Source organism: Larimichthys crocea, chromosome I, assembly GCF_000972845.2.
Source record: "Larimichthys crocea isolate SSNF chromosome I, L_crocea_2.0, whole genome shotgun sequence".
In the NCBI taxonomy this organism is placed as follows: domain Eukaryota; kingdom Metazoa; phylum Chordata; class Actinopteri; family Sciaenidae; genus Larimichthys; species Larimichthys crocea.
The window spans coordinates 24,089,054-24,116,305 of NC_040011.1; the positions used below are offsets into that span (position 1 = coordinate 24,089,054).

The following is a 27,252-nucleotide window of genomic DNA, read 5'->3' on the forward strand; positions in this document are numbered from 1 at the left end:
TGATGTCTTCCTTATTGACCACACAAAAGAGAAAAAAGAGAAGAGAAACAACCAGAAATTTCATCCCAATTTCCATCTTTCCATTCCATAAAAATTTGTCTCCTCTCCTCTCCTCTCCTCTCCTCTCCTCTCCTCTCCTCTCCTCCTCGTGCTCTCCCTCCAGTCCTGCTCGTTGCCAAACCAACACAATAATAAGATTACACCACTGATGTGTGTGGAGCTGGACAGCAGGGCACAGATTTTAAAAGGTTGTGTGTGTGTGTGTGTGTGTGTGTGTGTGTGTGTGTGTGTGTGTGTGTGTGTGTGTGCGGCTTTTATATTTTGTCCTATTATGGTGTTTAGTAGTTTTAGCCTTGAAACCAAAAAAATGGAATTACACTGAGCATCCATTTTACTGTGAACTGTTTTCTCCCCGTGTCTTTCCCTTTCTCTTAATCCTCCCCGTGTATTCCCCTCAATCTTTATTTTGGAACAACGGAGGAGGCAAAGAAAGAGAAACGGCAGGCCGAGAGTAAAAGAGAAACAAAGAGAAGGAGGAGAATGAGTTGGAGGATGAGTAGTACAAGTAAGACTAGTAGCAAGAGTAGTAGCTGGAGGAGGTCTACCAGGAGGAGTAGGAGTAAGGGTAGTAGAATAATAATAGAAGCAGTCTTATGCACTGGGCCAAGAGGATTTCTACTCATACCTACAGATCCAACATTTAATATGAAATGAAGATCCCGGATTCTGTTGAGCCCTCAAGAATAACCCAGATACTTAATGATGCTTAGAATTTAATAAAACACTAAAGGCATCACAGGCAAAGTATACAAAGGCTTCAAATCAATGAAGAAAAATTCAACAAATTATATAAGACAGCGCTTGGAAAAGGAATCTAGCATGGCAAGTTTGGGAAAGTCTATGAACTCCCTGTTTTGGACGTATTTCTGCTGGAAGAAACTTTGTTATTACCCCCATCCAGAAATCATGCTCACATTTTTCTGGTCATGCCCACATGTTAAGCCTTCCTGGAAAAGTGTGAGTGTGCCATTTGAGATCCTAGACCTGAAATCTGATTTATCCTCTACCTCTTTGTACTTTGGAAATATTCTCTAACATCTGGGGGCTAATCTAAAAATCAGCCAAGACGTGGATCATTAGCAGACTTGACACCGGATGAATGACGCCTGGGTGCTCATCAAGCCATCTGTAACAGGACCCATCTGTCAATCAAAGCATCCACGCTGTTAATTCTGCAAATTTAAGTCTTAATATAATTTGGTGAGTTGTATATAAGTTCACCCTCAGTACAGTTGTCATGAACGGGGAAATTAGCTACAGAGACCAAAACTGTTTTTTGTACCAGGCTGTAAACATGTTTATTTCTGCTGTGAAGTTGGACATTTGAACATGGGGACCTATGGAGACTGACTTGTTCTGTATCCAGCCTCAAGTGGATGTTTCGAGGCCTCTTGTGGTCCACGAGCTGTACCTGCTGTTAAGAAATGGTGGTCTTAGGTAGCAGTTAAGATAGTAGTAGTAAGAGTAATGGTGGAGGTGGTACTGCAGATATCAGTAGTGGTGTTAATAATAGGTGTAGTACTAGTGGTGACTGACCTGGCCTTATAATGTAAGAATAAAGCATGTTAATGATTCTTTCACATTGTTTCATATCTCACAGAGACAATGCATGTGAATGTCTTCAGCCTCTTATAGACAATCAGTGATCGTATTGATCCACACTCCTCCAACCACCCCAACCCCCACGACACACACTTACACTTACACCATCTCCTTCACTCCAGCTCCCTCCTCCTTCCCTCTGTTCCTCCAGCAGCAGACTGTAAAAATCAATGGGGAAAATGTCCTGGAAAACAGCAGATCTAGAAGCCATCTGGCCCCTGTTGTCCTCGGAGACCAACAGCATGTCCCCTGAGGGACGAGACACAGAGAAGAAGCTGCAAGAGAGAGAGAGAGAGAGAGGAAGAAGAAGAAGCGAGAGAACACAAGAACACAAAGCAAGCGTTAACTCAATAATGCATACGTTGTCAATGTGAGCTTAACATCACGTGGCTGTTACACAAAAGACAGGAGAAAGACAGACTTCCAAAATTTAAAAACTACTATTTCAACATTTGATCTGATCCTTCAATCATCCGCTGTGTGACGTATAGCAGTCTAATTTATCATATATATATATATATATTTTTTACATGTAACCAGCCCTGCAACAACCAAAGAACAAAACCAACGCTCCAAAAAAACATGTTAACATATTCTTACCTCAACCTTTGCCATACTTGGACTGGAGGTGGAGCACTTTTACGCCTCTCAGGTGACATTTTGACCTTTAATAACACCTCCATCGCCTCCATCAGTAGTCAAGCTCTCTGTTCGATGCTGAAGCAAAAAGTGGGAGAACGCACCACAGTTCAGATTCTGTCAAAATTAGACAGGTGTCGTCTGAGATGTCACATTTGAGTTTTAAATTTCGACCTTTAATTATTGCATCCTCATTAGTCCAATTAATGCGCTTTGTAAGAGCAGCTGGGTGTGTTAGTGTCAGTCACGCTGTGGCTGTGAGTGTGTCAGAGGTTACAGCAGAAGCAGGGAAAGAAAGGGCAGATAAAGGAAAACTGAAGAAAGGAAGAGTGAAAGTGAAGGCGTAGGGAAAGAAAAAAAGGAAACGTCGCCACAGTAAATTGTAAAGGCTGACAGAATGAAAGAAAGAAAATACAAGAAAGGGGAAAGAAAAGATGAAAACAGGAGAAAGAAAGATGAGGATGGAGGATGAGAAAGAAGGAGAAAGTGAGAAAAGATGCAAGAAGACGGAAGATGAGAAGAATGTGAATTATGTGTTTGTGACAGTGAACAGCAAAGGAGCTTCAAACCTAATCATCATGTAAGAATTCACCAAAATGGGTTTAACACAACTCAACAGCCACAAACGTTTTGAAAGCCTGGAAATTATTTCTGACATCTGATCCTTTAAAAGGCTTTATGATTGTCTGACAAACCAGAGGAGGCATCCTGTCTGTCTGTCTGTCTGTCTGTCTGTCTGTCTGTCTGTCCATCCGTCCGTCCTCGGGGCTCAGGTCAGGAATCAAATAAAAACATCATATATGATACATCATATCAAATATCAGCGATCAATAAACAGGCATTGTTGAATTAACCTCCAACAGCTGATGTTCAGCACACACTTTCACCTGGAAAGCTTCGGGTCAGTTGTTGTGTGTCAGCTAAACTATGTTGCAGCTCATACAGCAGGCGTCATCGTCACGGTGAACACAGAAGCCACAAGAGTCTCTGATGTCACTTAAAAGAGCTAGTAAGTCATCAGTGAGTTAAGTGACTACAAAAGAAGAAGGGATATAAATACTGAGAAAAACTAGATTGTTTCAACCATGAAGACTTTTAATATTTTCATTTATTCTGTCTAGACCTCTTGTGGCCAGACCTGCACCTGCTGTTAAGTACTGGTGGTCTTAGATGATAGCAGTACCAGTAGGAGTGGTACAGTAGTTACAAACATTTGCAACTGCATCACCCACATGTGTGGAGCTGTCATGAGCTGCAGAGCTGCGTAAAGGTGGGGTCAGTCAAACTGGAGTTAGACAGTTGATTTCTGAGTTCATTCAAGGACATCAGACCTGATGACGATGGGACTCAACAGTGGACTTTGAAGTGAGTCTTAGGTGATAAATCAACTGTAGAAGCGAATGTGAAAACCTTCACCTGGTCTCCAGGAACACTTTTCACAGTAAATGGAAAAATGTTTTAATCTGTGTCTCTGTTCTAACCAAGATGTATCAAACATGGATTCTGTGCACTATGAGACTGCTATACACAAACCATCATATTCTATCATATGATGGTCAATAACATCTCAAAAATATATATATATATTTCTGCTATTTGTGAATTTCCACATTCTAAACTGGCTTTAGACGAAGGAAACTCTATTAATCTCTCAATGGAGAAATTCTTTTTTCACTCATATTTCACACACACACACACACACACACACACACACACACACACACACAAGATGGGTTGCCACACAGCACTCCTGGGAGCAGTCAAGGTTTGGTGGAGCTGGACTTGAATCAGCCACCTTCTGGTTCCCAAACCAAGTTCCTACAGACTTTCACAAGTCACCGTTTGCACAGTATGTCCTGTAATATGTGTGATATTCATAAATTATTCATTTTTTATGACTGAATTATTGTTTGTTTGTTTTTAAAATAGTGCACTGTCATCATCAGCCGTGGTGGAAAGTAATTAGGTACATTCACTCCAACAGGATTTGATGTTATTTTTATTTCTTACAGTGTAAGTACGTGAACTCTTCTACAGACTGTTTTCACAGTGACACTCAGCAGCAGTCGTAACGTGTCAACAGAAAGGGAACGTGGATTTATTCGAGCTCCTAAAATGGACAAAAGGGGGAGAGAAAGTCTCGCAGAGTGAGTGAACAGGTGGGAGGATCGTGTCGAGCTCTTCCCTCCACTGCGTCCCTGCTCTCCAGCATGGACATCCACCGCCACATGGGGAAGCACGTGGAGGAGCCTGTGTGTGTGGTTTTTGGGTGAAGCCATCTCACCTCACAAACACACGAAAACACACCATCTCATCATCTCCAACATCTCTGCTGCTGCTGCTTCTTTTTCTGCACATTCACAGTGCGTGTTTGTGTTTTTTTAGTTTCCCCGGCAGCGCTCGTGGTTTCTCTCCTCTCTGCCTGTGCAGCCTGTAATGACTGAGAGAGGAATGCTGCTGGTTTTATATAGGCCTCTAAAAATAACTCACCCCCTCACTGCCATGTACGGCCGACTGACAGCCCGCTGCAGCCAATAGCGGCTCAAAGCTCCACCCACTCCCTCGGTCTCAGCGCCTCCTTAATTGGACGTCAGTGACATCATCAACCCTATTTACCTTATTAGGTCACGCATGAAATTGACTGACAGCTGGCTCCTCCCCCTTACCTCCCTCCCCTTCTCGCGCCGGTCGCCTGGTTTGCAGCGGGGTCCAGTCTGCTGCTGGAGGAGCAAACCTGGCAACCTGGCATGCTTGCACGGAGCCCGATTGGCAATCTGGCAATGCGGAAATAGATCTGGCACCCCCGGAGCCCGGATTGAGGAGAGAGGCGTGACAGAGCGAGCAGAGAGGAGAGGGGATTGAATTGACAAAGATAAAATAATCAACTTTCTTTCCCTCCAAGCTTTTTCTTTTCTTTTTTTTTTTTTTTTTGAATTAAAGCGCTCAGGTGCGCTCCTCTGCACCAGCTGGGAATTTTTTTCTCTCCAGCGTTTGTTTTTTATTTTATTTCACAAGTCAGAGAAGAGCGGAGAAGAAGTGCGTCTTTTTGAACCGTTTGGACTTCTTTACTGAGTTTTCCTGCTTTTTGCATCAAGCATGGATGTGTTGGCGAATTACAGTATTTTCCAGGAACTCCAACTCGTTCATGACACTGGTTATTTCTCTGCGATGCCTTCCCTGGAGGAGAACTGGCAGCAGGTCAGATATGATGCGTTTTCTCTTCCTTTCCGGGAAATTGAAGGGGTTTTAAAAAGAAAAACAGGGATGAAATATCATGTGTGCACTGGTTTTGCTGGTTTGCTCTGTGTGTTTGGAGTGTTTCGCATCATTAGAGCGCTCCGGAGCGGCGGCAGCAGCCAGCCCCGTGTAGTTGCGTCTTTTTTTCCCCCCCCTTTCCTCTCGCTCACATGGAGCACGGCGAGGTCCGCTGACAGGAGAAAACACACACACACGCATGCACACACATAGATAGATAGATATGGGTGAGATAGGGGTGAGAAAGGGGGAGGAGAAGGGAGAGGATACAGACAGCTTTACGCACTAATAGATCATTTTAAAATGCGTAAAAACGTCTTTACCTTTACGCACACGCCCCTTCCCATCAACGATCCTTAAATATATCTTAAAGCATACTTAAGGCTTAATTAATGCTTAATCAGTATTGTAAAAGCAGGAGCATGACGCTGTTGTCCCGTGAACCCCCTCCATGGTGATGCTCAGATTTGAACTAAAGCCTAAAAAAAAGAAAGGATTGAAAGAAAACTGCATAACGCAGGTGGTGGAGCAGAAAATGTTGCTTTTTCTCAAAGATTTGGGGATGAGAGCTTCAAACTGAGCTGTTTTATCATTTATTCACCCCATGCATGTTTCCCTTAGTGATAAGAAGAAACCCTGATGGATGAAACTGAGACAAAAAATACTGTTCACCTTCGAACTTGACATTCTGGCTCCACGTTGATCGGATGAGAATCTAATTCAGCGTGAAGTTTCTTATATAATTCATATTTTACTCAATATGAATATGAAAATCTGAGGTTGGCTTAAAAACTAATTATTTCCCTTAACTTTCCATTGAGGTGTGTGTGTGTGTGTGTGTGTGTGTGTGTGTTTTCTTTTTTTTCCCTTTTTTTTTGTCCTGTTACATTGAAGCAGTGACTGTGGAGCTGCTTTCTAGTGTGACTGATCTGATCGATAGACCAGCCTGTCAGCCTGATATGTTTGGATCATCACACACACACACACACACACACACACACACACACACACACAGACACCAGGCCATGGAAGATGGACACATGCCTAATAACTAGTGACGTGTCCTTAAATAATATATCCGCATCTGCCACTGTTTGTTTGCACATAATCCTGCTGAATTATGCATTATCACTCACTATAGATTCACCAGACTCTGCATAAGAGCCCACAGACGCTCTTATGACGGCCGTCTGAGGTGTAAATCTTTACAGTGCCTGTATTCAAACACATTAAAGGGAAATGAGGGTGATTTCCTGTGAACGACACACCTGTGCCGAGAGAAAACATTGATATTGCACAAATAGAGTAAAGGTGTCAACATGAGACTGAGATTTAGACTGTGATATATAGTGCCTGTGATAAATCTAAGAGGATTTAATAATTGAGAGTCAGGTGATCAAGTTTCTGCCCTTGAACTTGAAAAATGGAAGCTGTTAATTGGAAGCCATTTTCAGCCTCATGTGTGATTGTATTGAGTGTGCCACATGCTCACCCAAAGTCCTCCAAACGGTCCCCTGCATGGGACAACGTCTACTCAGCGGTGCTGGTTTTGTCCATCGTGTGTGTCTGAAGAGGTCTGACCGTGTGTGTGTGTGTGTGTGTGTGTGTGCGTGTGTGTGTGCGTGTGCGTGTGTGCGTGTGTGTGTGTGTGCGTGTGTTTATGTTAGTCCTGAATGAAGGCCAGACTGCGTTTCTCCTCTACGACTGTCTTACTGACACAAATTCACACCGCCTCGTCCTATTTTTAGTCCAAACAGCAGATAGTTTCGTCCCCTGTAACCTATTTTTTTTTCTGTCTGTAAGCATATTGTTAATTGATTGAGAGCTTTCATGCAATTTCAGGCTTTGATGTCGTGTCTCATTTTTCCACTGAATGGCTGGAAAAACTGTTCAAATTGGCGCCTGGAGACAGGAATGTAGACCTGGGGGAAAAGTAATTCCACTCAGTTTATCAGTGCTTTTATTTCAGAAAGTAGTTTGACATATTTCAGCCTGAGACAGGGAGCTTTAAATTTGACAGCAGAGCTCGTCCCACTTACCTGAAGGGAATGATAGCACCTGTTTCAGGTGAGTGGGTAAACTGACATGACGTGGGCAGTCTCAGAGTTTGTTGCTTATTTGGATCCCCAGTTCTTGTTACCTTGGCAACAACTAGTGTCAATGAACGGCAGCTGAAAGCTGAAGATTAGCCTAGCTTAGCAGAAACACTTGAAGCGGAGGAAACTGCTAGCCGAACTCTGTCCACCCACTTCAAAGCTGCTATATTTATATGTTGTTTTATGTGCTTTTTATATAAATGAATCACATAAGTGCATTAACCACCAACTCTGAGGTTTTTGAGCCTCTTTTAGCTTGTTTTGACAGGATGTTTACTGTGTGGTGCAGCTGTGATAGCAGCTAACAAGCTAATGTATGCGCTGTGATAACACTGTACCTGCCCAGCACCCAACAGGCAGGCAGGCAGACACAGTTAATGACTTGCTGGTGAAGAAGCGTCCAGCAGCTAAGGAGGCAGACTGTTCGTGTTGGAGTCGGCCAAAGCAGAACAGTGTGTTCATCAGGACAGAAACACTGCTAATGAATGCTAATGTTGCTTCAGGCCCGCTAACACTTGTAGCAAGGAACTATTTTCTAATAGCTTAGCCTTAATCATTTACAAAGGCGTGATTTGTCAAGGTGTGTGTCTGTCTGCCTCATGTGGTGTTCTTTTAGCGCCCCAAAACAAATAATGAATTCTGCTGAGAATCCTGCTTTAATACGCAAAGAGCTCAGTTAAATAGAGCTGGTATTTGTTAAACCTTCGACAGTTTGCTTTAACAAACCCAAGTGATCCTTGGATGTCTCGGTGCCTGCTTGCTAAAAAGCTGATGGAAGAATATATTTTTCCTTCTTTTTGGTGAAAGCTAGCAGTTTCCTCCTGCTCCCAGCTAAGCCAGGTTAAAAACATCCTGGATCTGGACTCCGTATTGAATGCACAGAGATGAAACTGATACCAATATTCTCATCTGACCTCTGGTAGGACATCAAAGCGGCGCACAAAATGTCAGAATATCATTTCAACCGGACTCCTTCGTGGACGTATTTCATCATGATCATCAATTCCACTCATACAACTGCTAATATTTCCATATAAACTCAGATTTTCAGTGGTTTGTCGTGGTTAAAAGGCCCAAAACTAAGAGTGTCTTCTCAAATTTATCAGAGAGGAGAGAGACAAACACACACACACACACACACACACACACACACACACACACACTGGGACCAGGCACACCCACATTTTTTCCACTCTTGTTCCTTCTGTCTTCCTCCATCCCCTCATTCACTCCATCACACACACACACACACACACACACACACACACACATGCTTGGCTGGCATGCACTAATGGAAAGCTATGGTCTGGCAGGACTCATCCCGCCACTTTCGACAGTAATTGGCCGTTTGCTGTCAGACGGACAGAAACACACACACACACACACACACACACACACACACACACACACACACAAAACAACCAGATTTGTGTGTGTCATATATCTTTCCTGTCTGTCCCTGCATCATGCTCCTGGTCTTTGTTTTCTCATACAGGCTTCTTTTATCCACTGCTTTGCATCATGGCTAAACATGTAGAAAACACACACAGACTCTCTCTCTCTCTCTCTCTCTCTCTCTCTCTCTCTCTCTCTCTCTTTCGCCTGTCTATCAGCCTTGTTGCCTCTGACAGTACGAGCCCATGTTCTGCATATAATTGCTGCATCTTTGCAGGTTTGGAATGATGTGATGGGCTTTAGGGATTTGTGTGTAAGTGTGTACGTGTGGAGTGTCCAAGGATAAAATGGCAAATCCAGACTTCCCAATTAGATATAATCCATTTAGTTCAAAGCAGAGCCCTGCCAAAGTCTGATGGGAAAAATGGAGAGAGTGAAAACAAAGGGGTTGATGGAGGTGAAAGCTGAGCAGAGGTGGTTGTCATGTGGTTGTTGTGAATACAGATCTGCATTTACTGAGTAAACACACACTCCAGGCAGGTAACCAGCTTTTTTTAGAAGCTTTAAATCGTCTCCTCCTCTCACAGCCTCTTTCTCATCTTGTCTCTTAATTTACGTACTCTGTGTGTGTGTACTTCTTTTCAAGCTGATTGATTTATTTGCCGTGGTGTCGTTACAGCACTATGCTAGAGCAACCAGCTCTGTGTTACTGATATACAGTGTCTCCATTAGGCCTGGCAAGCCCGCAGCCCTGCAGCCCTGCATCTTTCTCAGGAGTTCATTCTGTCGCTATTGTACCTGCAGCAGTTTATGATCGAGCAGATTCAACCATTGTACGCGCTTCTGCAAAAGAAATGTTCACCAATCACTGCTGTATGTGCACATTTAGTCATCCAGAATGGGTCGTTCTTTCCCTTCAATTCGTCTTGTCAGGCAAGCCTCACCATCCTCCATCATTTCAACTGGCTGTTAACCATTTCTAACGCTGCTGTGTCTGAACTCAGTCATCAATAGCACAGTCTGAGCATTTGACTTATGGAGATTGTTGGACATGTTCCACATTTTGAGAGGAAATAAAGCCATGTAAAGTTCAATTTAAATAATTCCCTCCCCTCCTTTTGTGCACCAAACATTCTGACTGGAACCAGTTTTTAATTATTATCAACGATTCATCCAAATTTTCAACTGACTGACTCTTAGTTTCCTCCATCAACATCCCCCTCTGCCTTTTCGTCTCTGTCATTATGTCCATGGAGGCTGCTGAGCCCAGCTCCTGTTCCGGCACAACACCAAGAGAGAGATAAACCAAGATATCGATCATAGCATTAATAACATCAGGCTGTGCAGCATCTCATGTGCAGGGTCTATGTCCTACTTCCTCTCTTCTCTTTAGTGACCTGTTAACCTAATGCAGGGACCACTGGATCAACTGGGCTTCCTCTCTCTCTCTCTGTCTCTCTCTCTCTGTCTCTGTCTCTCCATGGCTTGAGGCCGGCCCTGGGAAATTTGACAAGATAATGAATTGCCATGCATGCTGCAGTTTTTCACATTTCACAGCCCAGTAACTCTGTATGTAGGCATGGAGGGAAGGGTGGAGGTGGTGGGAGGATAAGTGGAGGAAAGGATGAGACAGAAAGAAATCACCAGTAGACACAATACATGAGGTAAGATGAATATATGCAGGTGAAAGTTAGACCTTTTTTCCATGTTTTTCCTTCTTTTTGTCTCCCTCGCCATCCGTTCTGTTACCACAGACGCACAGACAGAGTTATGTAATTGTCTGTGGTGCACAGCTGCTTCCTCACAGTGGCAGCAGATGAAAAAAAAGAGGAAGACGAAGGAGATGAATGAAGGAAAGGAAAGGAGGAAAAAGACAGCAGAAAAGTGAGAGTGATACACAGAAAGACAGAGACATCAACAGGAACTTATATTCCTATTATATTCCTATTACAGTATTACAACATATTTATCGAGAGAAAACAGTAAAATTATGTAGAAATTGCCAAAGTTTCAGAGTGCAATATCACTGTGGTAAATATGGACATCTGTACACGTGAACTTCACTTCCTCCTTCAACGTCCCCTTCGCTGTTGTTGCCTCTGTCATCATGTTTACGAAAGCCACTGAGCTGGGCTTACATTGCCCGCTTGCCCAGCTCCGGTTCTAGCACGACACATCAGCATTCACCATTCCCTGTGCCTGAAAACCTCCTCTTCTTCTTCCCGGTGGTCCAAAACTCCTGTGGTACAAACACCAACACTCCCCCGGTGCACTGAGTTCACAGTCTGGGCAGCCCGGCTAACAAACTGAGCTAACAATAACTAACAGCAGCTACAGTTGGCAGCAGTTTATTGTCCATCAGGAAACTCTGTTAATCACACAGAGTTGATGTGAAGCACATCAGAGAGAAAACCAGGAAGATTTTCATAGAAAATATGATCCTGTTTCACCACATTATCTGCCAGGTAATCACAGTTTTACAGCCGTTTTCACACTGTCATTGTCAGAAATGTTCCATATCCATAACTTGAAAGTACAACAAAAGGCTGACATGCTTTTTACCTTGCATCTGCTTGTAATTTTATGTTTGACTCAACCTGGCCATAGGTTCATTAGCAGTCTGGTGTCAGCTCTGTGATTGACTGGCGTCCTGTCCAGGGTGACCTGACTCTTGCCCACTGCATGCTGGGACTAACTACAGCCTACTGTGACCCTGAACAGGACAAGCTTTGTAAAAAAATGGATGGATTATGATTTCCAATGCACATCATTATGAGGCACGGTGCCTTCAGTCATGACTGGGAGATACAAAAAGATGGAAAAAACATTTGAATCTATAAAAGAAGTCAGGTCTGTAAAAACAGAAGCCTTCAGTCACAACAAGCTTTTTCACTTCTTACAGTGTGGAGACTGGTGCCAATATTCTCCTCAATATGAGCCACTCTAATCACTGCATTCATTCATTTTTTATTTTTTTTATCATTCTCCCAAACACACACAGTTATTGTCTATTCCTCATAATTTGAAATCACTCGAGTCGAACACACGCACGCACCCGCCCGAGAACCCATAATTCAGTAAGTGAATAAGGCATTCAGTCTACGGCGGCAGAGATTAGATAAGAAAGTGAGCAGTCAGACTGCTGCGGCAGGAAAGCAGAACAAATGAACTGCACTCGTGATGGAGAGAGCTTATACTGTGAAAGCCATAGCCCTGATCGTTCAAGATGAGTGCTTTTCTATGGAGGGCAACTCTCCAGCACTATTCACCATGGAGCCTGATTACTACAGTTTACAAGGAGATTTACGCATTCATCTCTTCATGCTTCAAGCACACTGTGGATATCAACTATTGTGTAGTGAATCATCCTATTGTGCATCATGTGTTCCATATATATTGACCCCCCCTTGTTTGTTAAAGGAAAAGTCCAACCTTGTAGGAAATGTACTTGTTTGCTGTATTACACGCTGTCAGATGAGAAAACTGATATCAGTTTCATCTCTGCGGCTTTGGTGGAGGAAGGTGTGAAGCTTAGCTTAGAAAAGACAGGAGAAACTGCTGTCACAGCTCGGACCAAAGGGAAGCTTCAACAACTGCAGGAGCTGTCGACTTCGCATGACGTAGGTTCTGAGGTAGCACCTCCAAGAATCAGCCACCTGGATCCAGAGAAACCAGATCATTTTGCAGCTAATGCTAGTGTTTCCAACAGGTTAACTCCTGACAGTCATAGCACTGAGCTAAGATAAGCTATCATGAGCTTATTGGATCTGTTTGAATGGAAATGCTGCAATCACTGGATTTTCTTGCAGAAGCTTGCGTAAAAAGTTCAACTTTGGTAAACCAAAGAGCCTCGATAATTAGCTGATAATCGATAAGCCGTTTAAGTCGTTTTATCGTCTGTTTCAGATGTGAACTTTGCTGCGCTTCTGTCACATTTCAAGCAGGGAACACAAGAGAAAAACCTGAACGCAGACACAAAGGCTGAACAGGTGCAGATCAGTGGTTATTAGCTAAGTAAATGTATAAGTTAAAAACCAGGTAAGGCAGTCCAAACAAGCAAACACGACAGTTTCCATTTCATTTATTTATAAAAAATGTAACATCTATCAAGTTTTTGGCTGTGAACTAATTAATGGAGGGAAAAATCAGCAGATGAATAAATAATGAAAACAGTTCTGACCAATTCCAAAACTGTCCGAAGAAAAGGGAAAATGAGTTTCACTTTCAGTTTTATATAAGCTGCTCTGCAGTGAGCGTAGACTGCTTCACAAAGAACATGCAACCCAGCCTGCAGTCAGTCAGAGGCTGATGGTGTGAAGAAGAACCCCTTGACTGCGTCACCAAGTTTCCATCACCATCTTTCATGTATCGGATGCACAAAAGACTTGAGCTGCATCTCTTTCTTGTGTGACTTAGAGCACGTAGAGAAGTCATCTGCTGCATGTTAATGCACAATTTTCCATCCATTTAAAATACAAGGCTGCTAACACAGATTCTCTATCAGGGAAGCTCTGAACACCAAACAGCAGTATTTTTGACGGAGTGTGTTCCTGAGGCTCTACGATGCGGTATCCCTACATTAGGAATCTGCAGTATTTATTTATTTATAACGTCTCTGTCTTCTGTGATGAGGTTGGCTGTGCTGGTCAAACACTCTTGTATTTGGGAAGTGTTTTCAGACTAGAACAGCAGAGAGTGTTTGATTTGATTCTTTTTTTTATTAAGAGAAATCCTCCTGGTCATCACAGCCTGACCGGTGTTGACATACACACATACAGGTGTGTTGTGTGTGTGTTTGTGTCTCTACATCCTGCTGAGCCAGTGTTTGCAGACCGATCAGGGATAAAGCCTTGTGACCTGGCATCCATCCAACCCTCCCATTCTCTCCTCACCCAGCTCTCTCTCTGCCTTTTCTTCTCTCTCCCTCCTCCTCCCCTCCCTCTGCTTCTCTCTGCCCCCTGCTCACTCCCCAACATCCCTTTGTTTATGAATTTGAACGTTTAGAAAAACTCAATGGAAAGGATAGAAATATGGAGAAAAATAACCTAAATATACCAAAAAATCTTTGCTCTGTTCTGAGGTGGGAAAGTTGACGTGTCAGCAAAGAGAAGATGCAATAAAGGCTGATGGAAACACATTTTCCAAATAAACAAAGACATTGCATGGCCTGCTTCCTCTTCCTCTTCTTCTTCTTCGTCTTCTTTATTACTGCGAGGGCAGAGAGTTGTCAGAATTCCCCAAAAAATAGAAAAGGGAGGCTGACAAAATCATGCTGTGTTCGGCCAGAGGAGACAAAATAATTCATGAAAATAAGTACCAGCAGCTTGGAGAAGTCATGATGTACTGCCGCTTTTTTTTTTAAGAATGTTGTCATGATCTCTTGAGAATATGTCCACAGCTTGAGTTACTAAAACACACTTGATTCATATTTTGTTTTATATCGTCACACCTGGCCGGAAACACACCATCCTCCTGTGTCTTTAATTCTGTAAAAAAAAAAACACACACACAAAAAAAAAACAGCCATCAGGACACTTGTATGTACTGTGTGTTAGTAATGACATCATTCATAGTGTGCAGAGGATGTTGACAGTGGCAGAGGAAGTGGGTGTGTATGTGTGTGTGTGTGTGTGTGTGTGTGTGTGTGTGTGTGTGTATTAGCTTGGCAAGGCCTACAGTTGGCAGTACACCATCCAGGATATGAGCACACACATATTTGCCGCTAGTTTCACAAAGATCTAAAAGACCAGTGTGTAAGATCAGATCATGCTCAGCTTAGATGTTAGGCTAAAGTAAGTCAGACAGAGACACAAGAATGAGGTTCACCAGCCAGTGTCACCTTCTGACACCCTGCAAAAAGATGGACACATGGTTCCATCTGTGGTTTGGTAGTCGTGTTGATCTTTGGAAATGGTGATTTTTTTTTTGTAACTTTCCTAATTACTATAATTCTAACTTACTATATTTTGGTGGACTTGTGCCTTGTGAAATCGTTTCTGTCTTGGTGTTGACTCGGTCTCACCCTGCCTTAGTCTTTGTTTTTACTTTATCTCCACCCCTCAAAGTTTTGGTCTTCTCTCGGTCTTGATACACTTGGTCTGGACTTGGTTTCGGTCTAGCTTGAACATAGCAATAACTTCAGCCAAGCGGTTAACATTGTTTAATTTACCCAGAATTCTTACAAAAGTCAAGAATCATCTTGTTTGTCGGATCAGAGCTATGGATGGAAATGAGACTGAGCGATTCAGAGTGTAGACTGATGTAGCTCAATGTAATAATATTGAACTCATCGAGCTCTCCTCAGTGTCCCAGTCAAAGTGTGTCTCTATGAAGCCACCACCTGCTAAAGAGTTTCATCGGGGATGTCACATTGTTTCAGGGTATTTGAGCATAATTACTGTGTGTGTGTGTGAGTGAGTGTGTGTGTGTTAAGACAGAACAAGAGACAGAGTTGCAGTGAGGACGGAGCGTGCCAGCGTTCCAATGCGCCTTTATGCATGCATGGTTGGTTGTGCGAGTACTGTGTCTGTGTGTGTGTGTGCAGAGTGGGACACAGTAAATGGGTCATATGCAGGGGAGGAGGATGACCTTGGGAATTTGTCCTGTTTTTCTTCACAAGTCTGCCGACGCAGTTCTTTGTCTCAGACAGAGAGAGAGGTAGAAATACGACAGAGGACTGTCAACAGATACCCAAAGATGGATTTGTTGAGAAAATGAAAAAGTCTTCCCCAAACTGTTGAAGCACAATGTTTGAAATAACAGAGTATGATAAAGCATTAAGAGTTCCATTCAAGGTTCCTTGTGGAGTTTTAGACCTCCACTTGGAGGATGGAGCAGGTGGGTGTGAGGTGGGTCCCTGTTTTGTTCATCTGGTGCACAAGAAGAAGAGCTCGCCTGTAAAAACGGATGCCAACAATGCTGGAATTAAAATAATCGGCTTTGCGGATGTTTTATGGGGAAGGAAATGCATTCAACACATTTGTTAGAACTGGAACACAAAATATAAATATAACTTTTGTTTGTTTGCAGTAAAACTCCACAGGGCACCTTCAGTGGAACTAAGGAAACGCTGGAAAACAAACCCAGACCAGAAGTCCACCAAAGTCTGTGTACAGGACTGTCACACATTCCCTCTAATGTTTCCACGTCTCCTCTCACCAGCTGTCTTTGATGTCATGTGTGTGTAATGTCCAACACGAGCCTGTTCAACTTCCACCAGTCCTGCATGCGAATAACAGCTTAGTTATTCTAAAACTTTTACTTTTTGTGACTTCAAAAATTCAGCTTCGCTGTTATGTTTCCTCCAGCTCTCATTGGCTGGATCCACCTGATTCGATCGTGGGATATCAAACGAAACATGAAAACATCTGCAGGGCCAGAAATGTTAAACGTCTGAGTCACTAACTGAATCCACATTATGTCATTACCTCTAATGTGTTTCCTACTGCAGCTTTTGGTGAACTGACTCATTGTTCCGGATGAGACTGAAGTTTCATCGGATTGGATCATTCCTTTTTTTTACTTGCATTTTTCATCTTTTATCCAACTATAATCTCTTACCCCTAAATTCCACCAGGCATGACTGCGATGCTGATTGCAGTTATTCTAGACAATGGTTGTGATTCCACCAGAAGCACGGAAAACTGTTCTCTGCTCTGCTCTGCAGATAACACTCAGCTGTTTGTCTATTTTTGACAGATGCCATGACCAGCCACATGAAGCAGCACAGAGTAAATCAAGCTGGCTGGAAGTCAGACACCAAAACAACAAATCGTGTTGATTTTCAAAATAATACACCCGGTGGAAACTCCCATCATAAAGATGGACAAAATATTTAACTGCTTAACATATTTACTCATGGCAGAAGGAAAATGACCAAATCTAAGCAAGTTAACAACATCCGTTGGGCAAAACACTCACAGCGTCTGAGACCATGTAGAAAACCAAAATGGCGTCTCAGCTGTGCTGTCATAGCGTCGTCTCCAGTGGAATTTAGGGGTTATAAATTTCTAGAAGTTTCTCCTTCTTGTCGTCTAACTTTTCCAAATACCACCCAAAATTAATGCAGACAATAAAAATAGGCTCATCAGGTCGCCATTTTTCAATATTTGTCATAATTGCAGGTTTTGCAAGTCTTTCTAAATCAGGCCAGCAGCGTGCTGCTGCTGCTGCTGCATGTGGACAAATGGTTGTGGTGTCTGGCCCAGCAGTGCCATCTATGCCTTGCTTTAGTGGGATATGTGGGTCGTCAGCTATTTTAATCCACAATGTTGCCAGGAATACCTGAGGGAACAGACCAGTGCTGCTGCAGTGTGTGTATTTATGTGCTCCATATGTACATGCTCACAGACATGAACAAAGTGGAGTGTCTGAGAAAAACACAGGGAATTAGAAGGTGTGTCCGCAATAATGCCAAGTTCATTTGGAAACGTTGTTTACGTGTCAAACAGGGTTGTCGTTTTGTAAAATGGTAGAGAAACTGATGGACGGATAAATCTCTTCATTTTTTTAAGTCAGACTTCAGCTTCACACTCTTCCTCCTGCTGATATCTGATCAAACAGTACAGGTGAGGGAATGTTGACACAGTGTATTTTTATGTTGGTTTTATCGCTAGATGACTGCACAAATAAAAAAACAATGATTAGATTGGAGCTCATAAATGCTGCCAATGATGATGGATGGTGACGATATCAGTGACTGTATCTCAAAAGACAGCATATTTACTGCGGGACCAGATGTATCTGCATACAGGTTTAACCATTTTGGGGAGATCTGTGAACATTGCTGATCAAATATCAATGAAGTAAAGCTGTACTGTAAATACATCATTTGAATACTCCTCACCACTTACTGCTGTTACTACTACCACTTCCTACCTACTGAACAGTGTGTATCCTCCTTCTTTGTGGATGGATTCTACTTCTTTGCTGTTGTTGGTAGTGTTGGAGAGGAGGTCCTCTCTGAAGAGCTGGAGGTCTTCAGGAGGTTTTTGAAGGTAGAGAGGGACGCCCCTGATCTGGTAGGACGTTCTGCCAACGGGGAACAACAGATGAGAAAAGTTTGGATTGCCCTGAGCGTGCGGGTGGCAGAGCCAGGCGTTAGGGGTTTGAATTTAGGTAGCCAGTGGAGCTCGATGAGCTCATCTACAATGATAATCGACCATTTCAATCCATTTTTAAGCAAACACTCGCTGACTTCAGCTTTTCCAAATGTGGGAATTTCCTGCTTGTCTCTGTTTCATGTCATTGTGGACTTGGTTGGTTGGATAGAAATTTGAGGAGAACACCTTGAACGCTAGTACTGTACAGCATGTTCCTTCATAGACAAAAGGATTAAAAGATGAGTAAAGGAAATAATCGATGAGTGAGACAATGATAGTGTGGTTGAAGCTCTGTTTTAAATCACTCACTTTGCTGTGGAGTGTGTCCCCGTCCACGTTACAACATGAGAGAAGAGAAGCCCAGAGCAGCTTTAGACAAAATGCGTGCTTATTCAGATTTATACACATCAGTGTGCACATGGCCTCAGTTTCCAGCTGGATGAAAAGCAAACTTCACTTTGATGCCAATTGTAGACACTGTGTGTGTGTGTGTGTGTGTGTGTGTGTGTGTGTGTGTGTGTGTGTGGGTAGGTGTGTGTTTGTATGTGTGTGTCTCGGGGGAAGAGGGGAGACATCTGAATTATTTAAGGTTGAACTGCAGGACACAGCAAAGTGGAGAAAGAGAGGGTGTTTCTCTTTTACCCGCAAGACAACTTTCTGATGCAGAGAGGGTTTCATCAGACACACACACACACACACACACACACACAGTGGTATGCGTGAGTCATGTGTCCACCTGCTTTGCTCTCCAGCAAGGCCAATGAGATCAGTGGCTTCCTCAAAATACAAAGCCCTCTGGAGGTAAAAGAGAGAGAGACAGAGAAAGGGAGAGAGACCCTGGTGTAAAAAAAAGGTGTGATAACAGTAGAGGCTCCCCTGGAGTCATGCACACACACACACACACACACACACACACACACACACACACACACACTCACACTCACACACACATGCACCATCTTGTTCATCTATCCTATTAAGGGCTCTTCAGTGACTGCGATGAATCCATCCGTCACGCTTCATGTTAACCTGCAGTAATTCTAACATTTTCATTTCACGCCATCTTTTGCCAGTGAAGTTGCTGTTGAAGTTTTCTTAAGTGTTTTAGTTTCTGAAGATATGAGGAGGGATTTTTTTTTTTTTTTTACGATATTTTATTTAGTTAATTTCACAACATGCAAACAGGAAACACGACATGAAAGAAAAAACATGAAGATGTCATTTCATGCAGGACAAAAGCATTTACTTGATCATAAAACAATAAGGAAGATATCATTTGTAAGAAGAAAGCCTCACATGTATGTCTGAATGATCAAAGCATGTTCTCTCTGTCTTTATGCAAGTGAGGCCTGATCATGAAAGATACAGACACAACAATACAAAACTAGTCCAACAGGCCAAGTCAGTGAAACAAACAATGATGTTGTACAACAGCGTCTGTCCATCTCTGTCAGAGCCGGCGTGGGACGTCATGTGTGTGTGTTCTTGGACGAGACTCCGCTCAGGATGTTGTGATGGGCGTAAATCCCTCGGTGTGATGAAGATGTTTTGGCACGTTCAGTCTGTGATGGCGACATGTTACAGAATATAATAACTCACTTAATAATCCTGATGTCACCTGGCTCTCTCTGATGAATTTACATCAGTCTATTACAGCCAATGAATGAATGAATTTAAACGAGCCGAACATAAAGGAAGGGATCAGCTGCTGTTGTGTCTTAATGGATTGACCCTTTCTGTACGTGTGTGTGTGTGTGTGTGTGTGTGTGTGTGTGTGTGTGTGTGTGTGTGTGTAAAACAAAGAGAGTTGGGATGAATGATGACTTCATTCGTTATGCATTTATTTATGATCATTGTTACACCTCAAGCAGTGTGTGTGTGTGTGTGTGTGTGTGTGTGCGTGTGTGTTTCTTTGCTTGAAGGGAAAACACAGAAAAGAACATTTTATTTTCTGCTTTGTTGCAGTGATTTTAGACCATAAAGTCATAAATAAGTATGACTATAGTACAAATGCATATTTGGATAATGTTTGTGAATTCTCTAATAAAGGAACAGTCCAACATTTCTGGGAAATTGCTGTCAGATGAGACAATGGATCTCTGTCGTCCACACTCTGCAGCGTTATTAGTGTTAACTTGACTCGTGTCCATAAACTCAATCCAATCTGCTTATAAAAACCCAGTGTAATCATGATGCAATGAGGCGGGGATTTATTTAAACATTGATAACTCACAGCTTCATGAAAAGTGATTCAAAATGAGTCCTACATCTCAACTCCATTACTGACTCGATGCTTCACAGGGTTCATAACACAGTCAAAACCACAGATCCAAAACGTAATGTTAGCACCAGCCTCCTCCACACCTCCTTCTGTGTCTCATGATGTTGCCATCACCTGTCATGAACTTTATTCCAAACATAACCTTTGCCTTTTGTACTATTCCACATAGACTTTACACGTAAATAATATTAGAACATAAATAACATCTGATACCAAATAAAGATATGTGTGTGTCACAGGTGCGTTCAATGAGTGGACCTGAATGCAGACAAGGAGGTGTGTGAACGAACATAAATAACTTAGGCAGGGATGCAAACACGAAAACAACTAAAGGCTGCTCATAGTCCAGGCAAAAATACAAACTGTTTAAAAATCCAAAATGATCCAGGAAGGTCCAATAAACAAAATCTGACGAACTAACGAGGGACACGTGAAACAAATCACGGTGGAACAGAATCAAAAACTGGCAGGTAAACACAAAGGCAGGAAGTAGAAATACACAAGATGACCTACAAAATAAAACAGGAAACACAAAACAAACTCAAAACCATGACAGCATGCAGGACTGTACAGGACATGACTGGAAATTCATCACCATCCAGTGAGTCGAGTATGAGGCTTCATTCATTATAATGTACCCCAATATGTCCAGTAGTGACACCAGCTGTGTAAAGTCGAGGTTATTAGGGTACAATGTCGTTACATGGCTTATTGTTAAATGTATCCATGGCAACCTTCATTGACCTTAATTCAAAATGAGATATCTCTGGTCTACACACATGAAACATCTGACAAACTTCAAAACTGAAGTTACATACAAACATGAAGTCTATGGAGGTTCTCAGTCATCTTTCTTCAAGAAGGGATCAATCTGGGGCAACTGGACTTGAACTGAAGGCGCTTCTTGGATGAGAGGCGAAACGTCTTTGTGGACCTACAACCAAGTCTAGTTGCCGAAGATTTAAGCCTTCTTGAATTCATACACACATTTTACAGCCTTCAGAAATGTCTCACACACATTCATTGTGTGAACAGCTTCATCTGCAGTCAGTGTAATCCCGGGCTGTAAAACATTATCACATGATATATAAAGGTTTCATCTTTTATTAGCAGTGACATAAGTTTCTGATGCATTTTATCAACATGTAATTATGTGGAACCAGAGTGGGAAGTCTGTCTGTTATTAGACACATGTCTGCCAGGTGATGTTGTGCAATAAGGCCCTGGTCGGAGTCAGGACCCAGATGTGTGCACAGATGTGCTTTGATGAGTGAAAATAAGCGACAGTTTAGCATAGATTTGCACAAACTGAAACCTGTGGAAAAAGTGAGTGGATGTGACACTCGAGTGACTTTTCTCTCCTTGTTTTTCTTGAAATGATGAACTGCACTGAGATCAGCTGAGTGGCTCCTGATGAGATAAGAGTGCCGTGTTTGGAAGTCATCCACTCGGCTCACTTCAGCTGAGCTCTAAACCAGGACTTTTCTCAAGTGTTGATATAAAGCCTCTCTGAGTGCTTCTCTTTGGTCTGTAAACAATTCACCAAACAGCATCAGCTGCCGGTCAGCGTTGTTGTTGACTCTGTGCCTCTGATACACATCAGCAGATCCTCTGCACACTCTCCCTGTTAGCTCTGCGTTTTTTTAAAGTGCAGGGAAAGTTCCAGCGAGCAATCGCAGCAAAAAATAGTGTTGGGGAAGAGGTTCTGCAAAGAACCACAGTGACTCAAAGGACCCTCAAACCCCCTCAGAGAAATGAGCAATGAAAGCATCTGGAGGATCAACTGAGCAACTGAGCCCAGTACAAGCCAATCAGTGAGGGGGATTGCTGGGTTGCTCTCATTCACTGCCTATGTCTTTCGACCAAAGCTCGCGCTCTCTCTCAAACCATCAGACACAAATCAAATGAAACTTCTTTGTGTCACTATTTTTTAGCATAAACAGACACAGATCCAGAAGCTGGTTCATGAAATAAAGTAAGAACACAACAGGTAGAGTATCAGAGTTTAGTCCATGAATCCATGAGGATAGCCTCAGCTTCAGAGACATTTCAGGCTGTCACGCTGCAGCTGTGTCGGCTGCAGGCCGCACCGTTGCAGCCAAAACACACTCACCTCCCTCTAATGAATGGAAAAACATGTGTTTTTTTTGCCACAGCACCGGATTTGGTCTGGTCTGAAACTGGCCTAACTGCTCCCAGGGTGCCGCTATGTGGCAACCCATCACTCCCAACATCCCTGCACATTTGCATGTCTATAAGCCCTTTGTGAGCGTGTGTGTGTGCATGTATTTTAAGATTATGATGTGTAAAAATGACTTCCCGATTGAGGGATTAAATACATCTAATCTAATCTAATCTAATCTAATCTAATCTAATCAGTGGTTGTGGACAGACGAGTCTACAGAGTGTGGACAGGTGCATTCTAAATTATGTTTTTGCAACTGACATTGACGTGAATCCTCCTGAACTGTTGCAGAGACTCGTGTCTGTGTGTTTTTGTAAAAAATATGTGACTGAGTCTAACACTTTTTTATATTTTCTATAGTGTGAGCTTTAAATCATGATGTTCTAGTTTTCTGACAGGGCACACACACACACACACACACACACACACACACACACACTAACAGAGCTGTGATGTGACCTCACACAGGGGAAAGGTGGCGATCCTCTACTGCTACACTGTTATTGCTGAGTGGGTGCATCTAACTCTATTATTATCCGAGTGTGTATGTGTGTGTGTGTCTTTTGTTCAGCCCTTGTCTCTTGTCACGTATTTGTCTCAGTGCTTTTGGCCCTCTCATCGCTCTGAGCAGTGAAGATTAGCTTGGCACTAAGGACACACACACACACACACACACACACAAAATCCAGCGTCTTATAACAAGCTGTTAACCCCTATTTATAAGTGCGCTCTTTGAATCAGCTCGGTGAAAGGGAGTGTAATCCCTGCTGGACGATTTAATGGTAATCTCCATATCCTGATTAGATTACAAAAACACACACGCGTGCGCACTCACACACACACACACACACACACACACACACAAACACATGTCGTCTGCAATACGTCTGCAGGACTTTATCTTTCATTCAGTTACTCTCCGCTTTGCTCTATGTTTTTTTTATATTTGCATTTTATTTGCTTTGGTAACTGAACACAGAGTGACAGGAAACATGTAAGTCTTTGTCACCACAAGTGTTGTAGAGATGCATCAGTGCCTTTTTCTGATATATTCATTTTTATCTTTAACAGTTTACACCTTTTGCAGTCTGCGTCATGTGCAGCTCAAACTGTAACTGCCAGTAAATGTATGAACACATCAGTGTAGGAAGACGCCTCCACTTTTAGAGTGCGATACCACAATATAGACGGCTGTACTCGTGTATTTGTTATGATGGTAAATGGTAAATGGACTGTACTTATATAGCGCCTTTCTAGTCTTCCGACCACTCAAAGCGCTCTACACTACATATCTCATTCACCCCATTCACACACATTCATACACTGATGGCATTGGCTACCATGCAAGGTGCCAACTGCTCATCAGTTTGTGGAGCTAACCATTCATACACATTCACACACCGATGGCACAGCCTTCGGGAGCAATTTGGGGTTCAGTGTCTTGCCCAAGGACACTTCGACATGCAGACCGCAGGAGCCGGGGATCGAACCGCCGATCATCTGATTAGTGGACGACCCGCTCTGCCTGTGAGCCACAGCCGCCCCATGATCACTTATGATCAAAAACTAGCCAGTCGACAACTTTGCTAACAGCATCAGTCAAGGTCAACAACACAAGACATAACAGCCAGCTAATATTACTAAATAGTCCAACAGCAGTCAGCCCAGCTCGGCATCTGTCTTTCAGCCTTTATTGTGTGCATACAGGGGGCTGAGCCCTTCTACATTGCCCACTTGTCCAGCTCCGGTTCTGGCACGACACCAGATTTACTTTAAGTTTTGTTAGTCACTCTCTCTTTTTCTCCTCTTAGCTTCCTCCATCAATGTCCTCTTCAGTCTTTTTGCCTGTGTCATTATGTCCACAGCTGCTGCTGAGCCTGGTTACATTGCCCCCTTGCTCCAGCTCCAGTTCTGGCACGACACTGGCTTCGCTGAGTTCATAGACCAGGCAGCCAAACTGCTAGATGAGTTTACATTAGCTAACAGCAGCTACAGTTTGCAGCAGTTTACTTTACTGTACATCAGGAAACTCTGTAAATCACAGAGTCGATACACAGTCCCTGGAGAACTTTAGAGGCAAAACCAGAAAACATTTTCCCCATAAAATATGATCCAGTTTCACCAAAATCAGTCAAATAGTTAGTGCTCTGTGCTTACAGCTTACTGCTGTAAAGCGTTACGTACTTCTCCCAACCTGGAGCAGATGCAGTGTGAGAGCAGATGCATGAAAGAGACACCACTCACCTTATTATAAGTCAGTGTAGCATCAACATGATTTAAAACTATTTTATGGTAGAAAAATGACACAATGTTTAATTTTTACAATCTAAACAGACTGACTTCCACAACTTGTTCAAATCATTTCAGTGTCAACATCCCAAATGTTAATTGTCGGGTCACGTCTGTGGTTAAAGGTAAACAGATGCGCTGTTATTATTTCACTTTATTTATCTGCTGTGTTTATGAAATTTAATCTACTCCATCTGTTCTCGATAAAATATATGATCACAAAAGTTTTGTGCTGTGACCTCCACGCCTGGATCTCCTGACTCCAGTGTTGTTTGCACACGAACTGGCTGCTGATGCACACATGCACACACACACACACACACACACAAACACACACACACACACACACACACACGCACACACACACACACACACACACACACACACACATACACCCAGCAATCATTAAATGAATGTATTCTTCAGACTGCAGGCTGTCAGCAATATACCAGGAATACATCAGGGGGTAAAAGTCAGCATGTGTGCTGTAGTACGCTGTCTGTCCTTATACATACACACTCATGCACACGCATACACACTCATGCACACACACACACACACACACACACACACACACACACAAAGCACCATGGCGCTGACATCATATATAAACACCATCATCATGCAGAACATCATTTAACAGCTTGTGGTGTCTGCCTGTGTTCAGACTGATGTGCGGGTGATAAAATATCGCTTGTTGTTCTGAGCTGCAGACACTAAAACTAAATGATCGTCACCAACAAAAACCTTGTTTAACCCGATGAGAAATGTTCTCTTAATAACTGCCGGGTGAGCTTATGAGCTCTGCAGCGTGGCGATGAAAACACCTAAAAGGTGCTGTGAATATTTGTGGTCCTCAGAGGATGATCCCTGGTGATTCTAACACTCGAAAACAGCTAAATCATCTAACTTTGTTCCATGCTTTCATTTCTTGCCATGCTTTTTCAAAAGGTGCAGCTTCTAGAGGCCATGAGCAGAGCTTTAGACTTTTAGTTTAGTCTATCTCTAGAGACAATAACAGTCTGAGTACCATGTGAAGTCAATCCTGCATTTTTTTTGTGCAAGATTACCAAAATGAAATAAAGTACAATGAATTTACTGTAACAAATTCATTTTCACAGTGCAGGTCAGTTTTTTCAACAGAAACTGTACATTTTTAAATATTTTTAAAAAAATGTGATATTTACATTTACACTATACACACATACACAAGACTTCCTACTGCATCTGCAGCGTTTTTAAGGTTAATAACATTAGCATTAAGAGTGAAAATACAGGCTTTCATCACTGTTTAAATTCATATATTAAAAATTATTTATTAAACCCATTCATACCATAAGTTAGGGTGTGAACATTTACAGGGTGTTTATTTAAAACATTACTTACAGGCTTATATATTACACTCTCTTTATTGTTAATTTCCCCTTTTTTATATAAGTTTGCTTTTATTTTGGGAAGAACTTTAGAAAGAAATCTTCCGATATTCTGTTCTGCCCAACTTTATTTCTGTGATACAAATGATCCAACAGTTGGATGACAGGTTGAATCCAGTGGGTACCAGCGCTCTAAATCCACAAAGTCAGCAACTCTCTTAGCAGCAGGCTGGTACGGTCATAGTATTATGATAACAATGTTAGGCTTTGTTATATGTAACTCTGGGTCAACAGCATTGGCAGGCTTTCACTTTTTTTTTCCGTGACACCAACGCGACCGAAAAAATGTCCGTGAACTCGGTCACGCAATGCAGACCGCCCTCCAGGACCCACCATAGAGGGGTGGGATGGAAGGCCACACTCAACACAGCTTGACTGACCTTAAACAGGCTTGTACTTCATCAAATACGCTCTCTCTCTCTCTCTCTCTCTCCCACACACACACACACACAGTTATAGATGGGTTGTCATATTGTCACACGCTGTAGAAAATGGAGCAGAAATATCAGCATTTTCCAAAGCAGGATTCAAAGCGGTGCTACCTGCTGACAGCAGCTGATACTGAACTAAAACTCACCTCACTCCACAAAGCACAAGTATAAAAGTAATCAAATGTAAATTTGCATACTTATCATGATTGGACCAGCTGCCGTGCACACGCCGCGGTATGTCTTTCATACACCTAAATAAAGCCAGACACCCAACCCCCCGCCTGTGGATTTGAAAGATATAATGTGTGTGTGCGTAAGTGTGAAGAGTGTGCGTGCATACATTCACATGCATGCTATCTCCTCTCTGGCTAGTTGGCAGGAATGCCAAGGAATATCTCAGCATTAACATAATGTTCTACCTCAGTGGGTTCATTGGGTTCAGTGCAGTGTTGTTCAGCGAGGCTGGAGGATACAGAGACGATCTC

General features: G+C 42.6%; 1 protein-coding gene and 1 long non-coding RNA gene across 3 annotated transcripts in view; one reads left to right on the plus strand and one right to left on the minus strand.

Moving 5' to 3' along the window:
* Positions 1 to 1,352: 1,352 nt before the first annotated feature.
* LOC113747148 (uncharacterized) lies at positions 1,353 to 4,899 on the minus strand. Of its 2 annotated transcripts, none has more exons than XR_003463384.1 (4): positions 4,586 to 4,899; positions 2,263 to 2,379; positions 1,766 to 1,937; positions 1,353 to 1,474 (listed from the first exon to the last, which is right to left on the minus strand). It is a non-coding gene; the product is annotated as an uncharacterized LOC113747148 (long non-coding RNA). The 2 variants fall into 2 exon arrangements; XR_003463382.1 differs by having other exon boundaries at positions 1,760 to 1,937.
* A 132-nt stretch (positions 4,900 to 5,031) lies between these two features.
* klf7b (Kruppel like factor 7b) overlaps positions 5,032 to 27,252 on the plus strand; it is a 59,257-nt gene continuing 37,036 nt past the window's right edge. Inside the window, exon 1 of the mRNA XM_010736736.3 lies at positions 5,032 to 5,499. Coding sequence (XP_010735038.1) covers positions 5,398 to 5,499 — 102 coding nt within the window. The 5' untranslated portion in view covers positions 5,032 to 5,397. The remainder of the gene's footprint in view (positions 5,500 to 27,252) is intronic.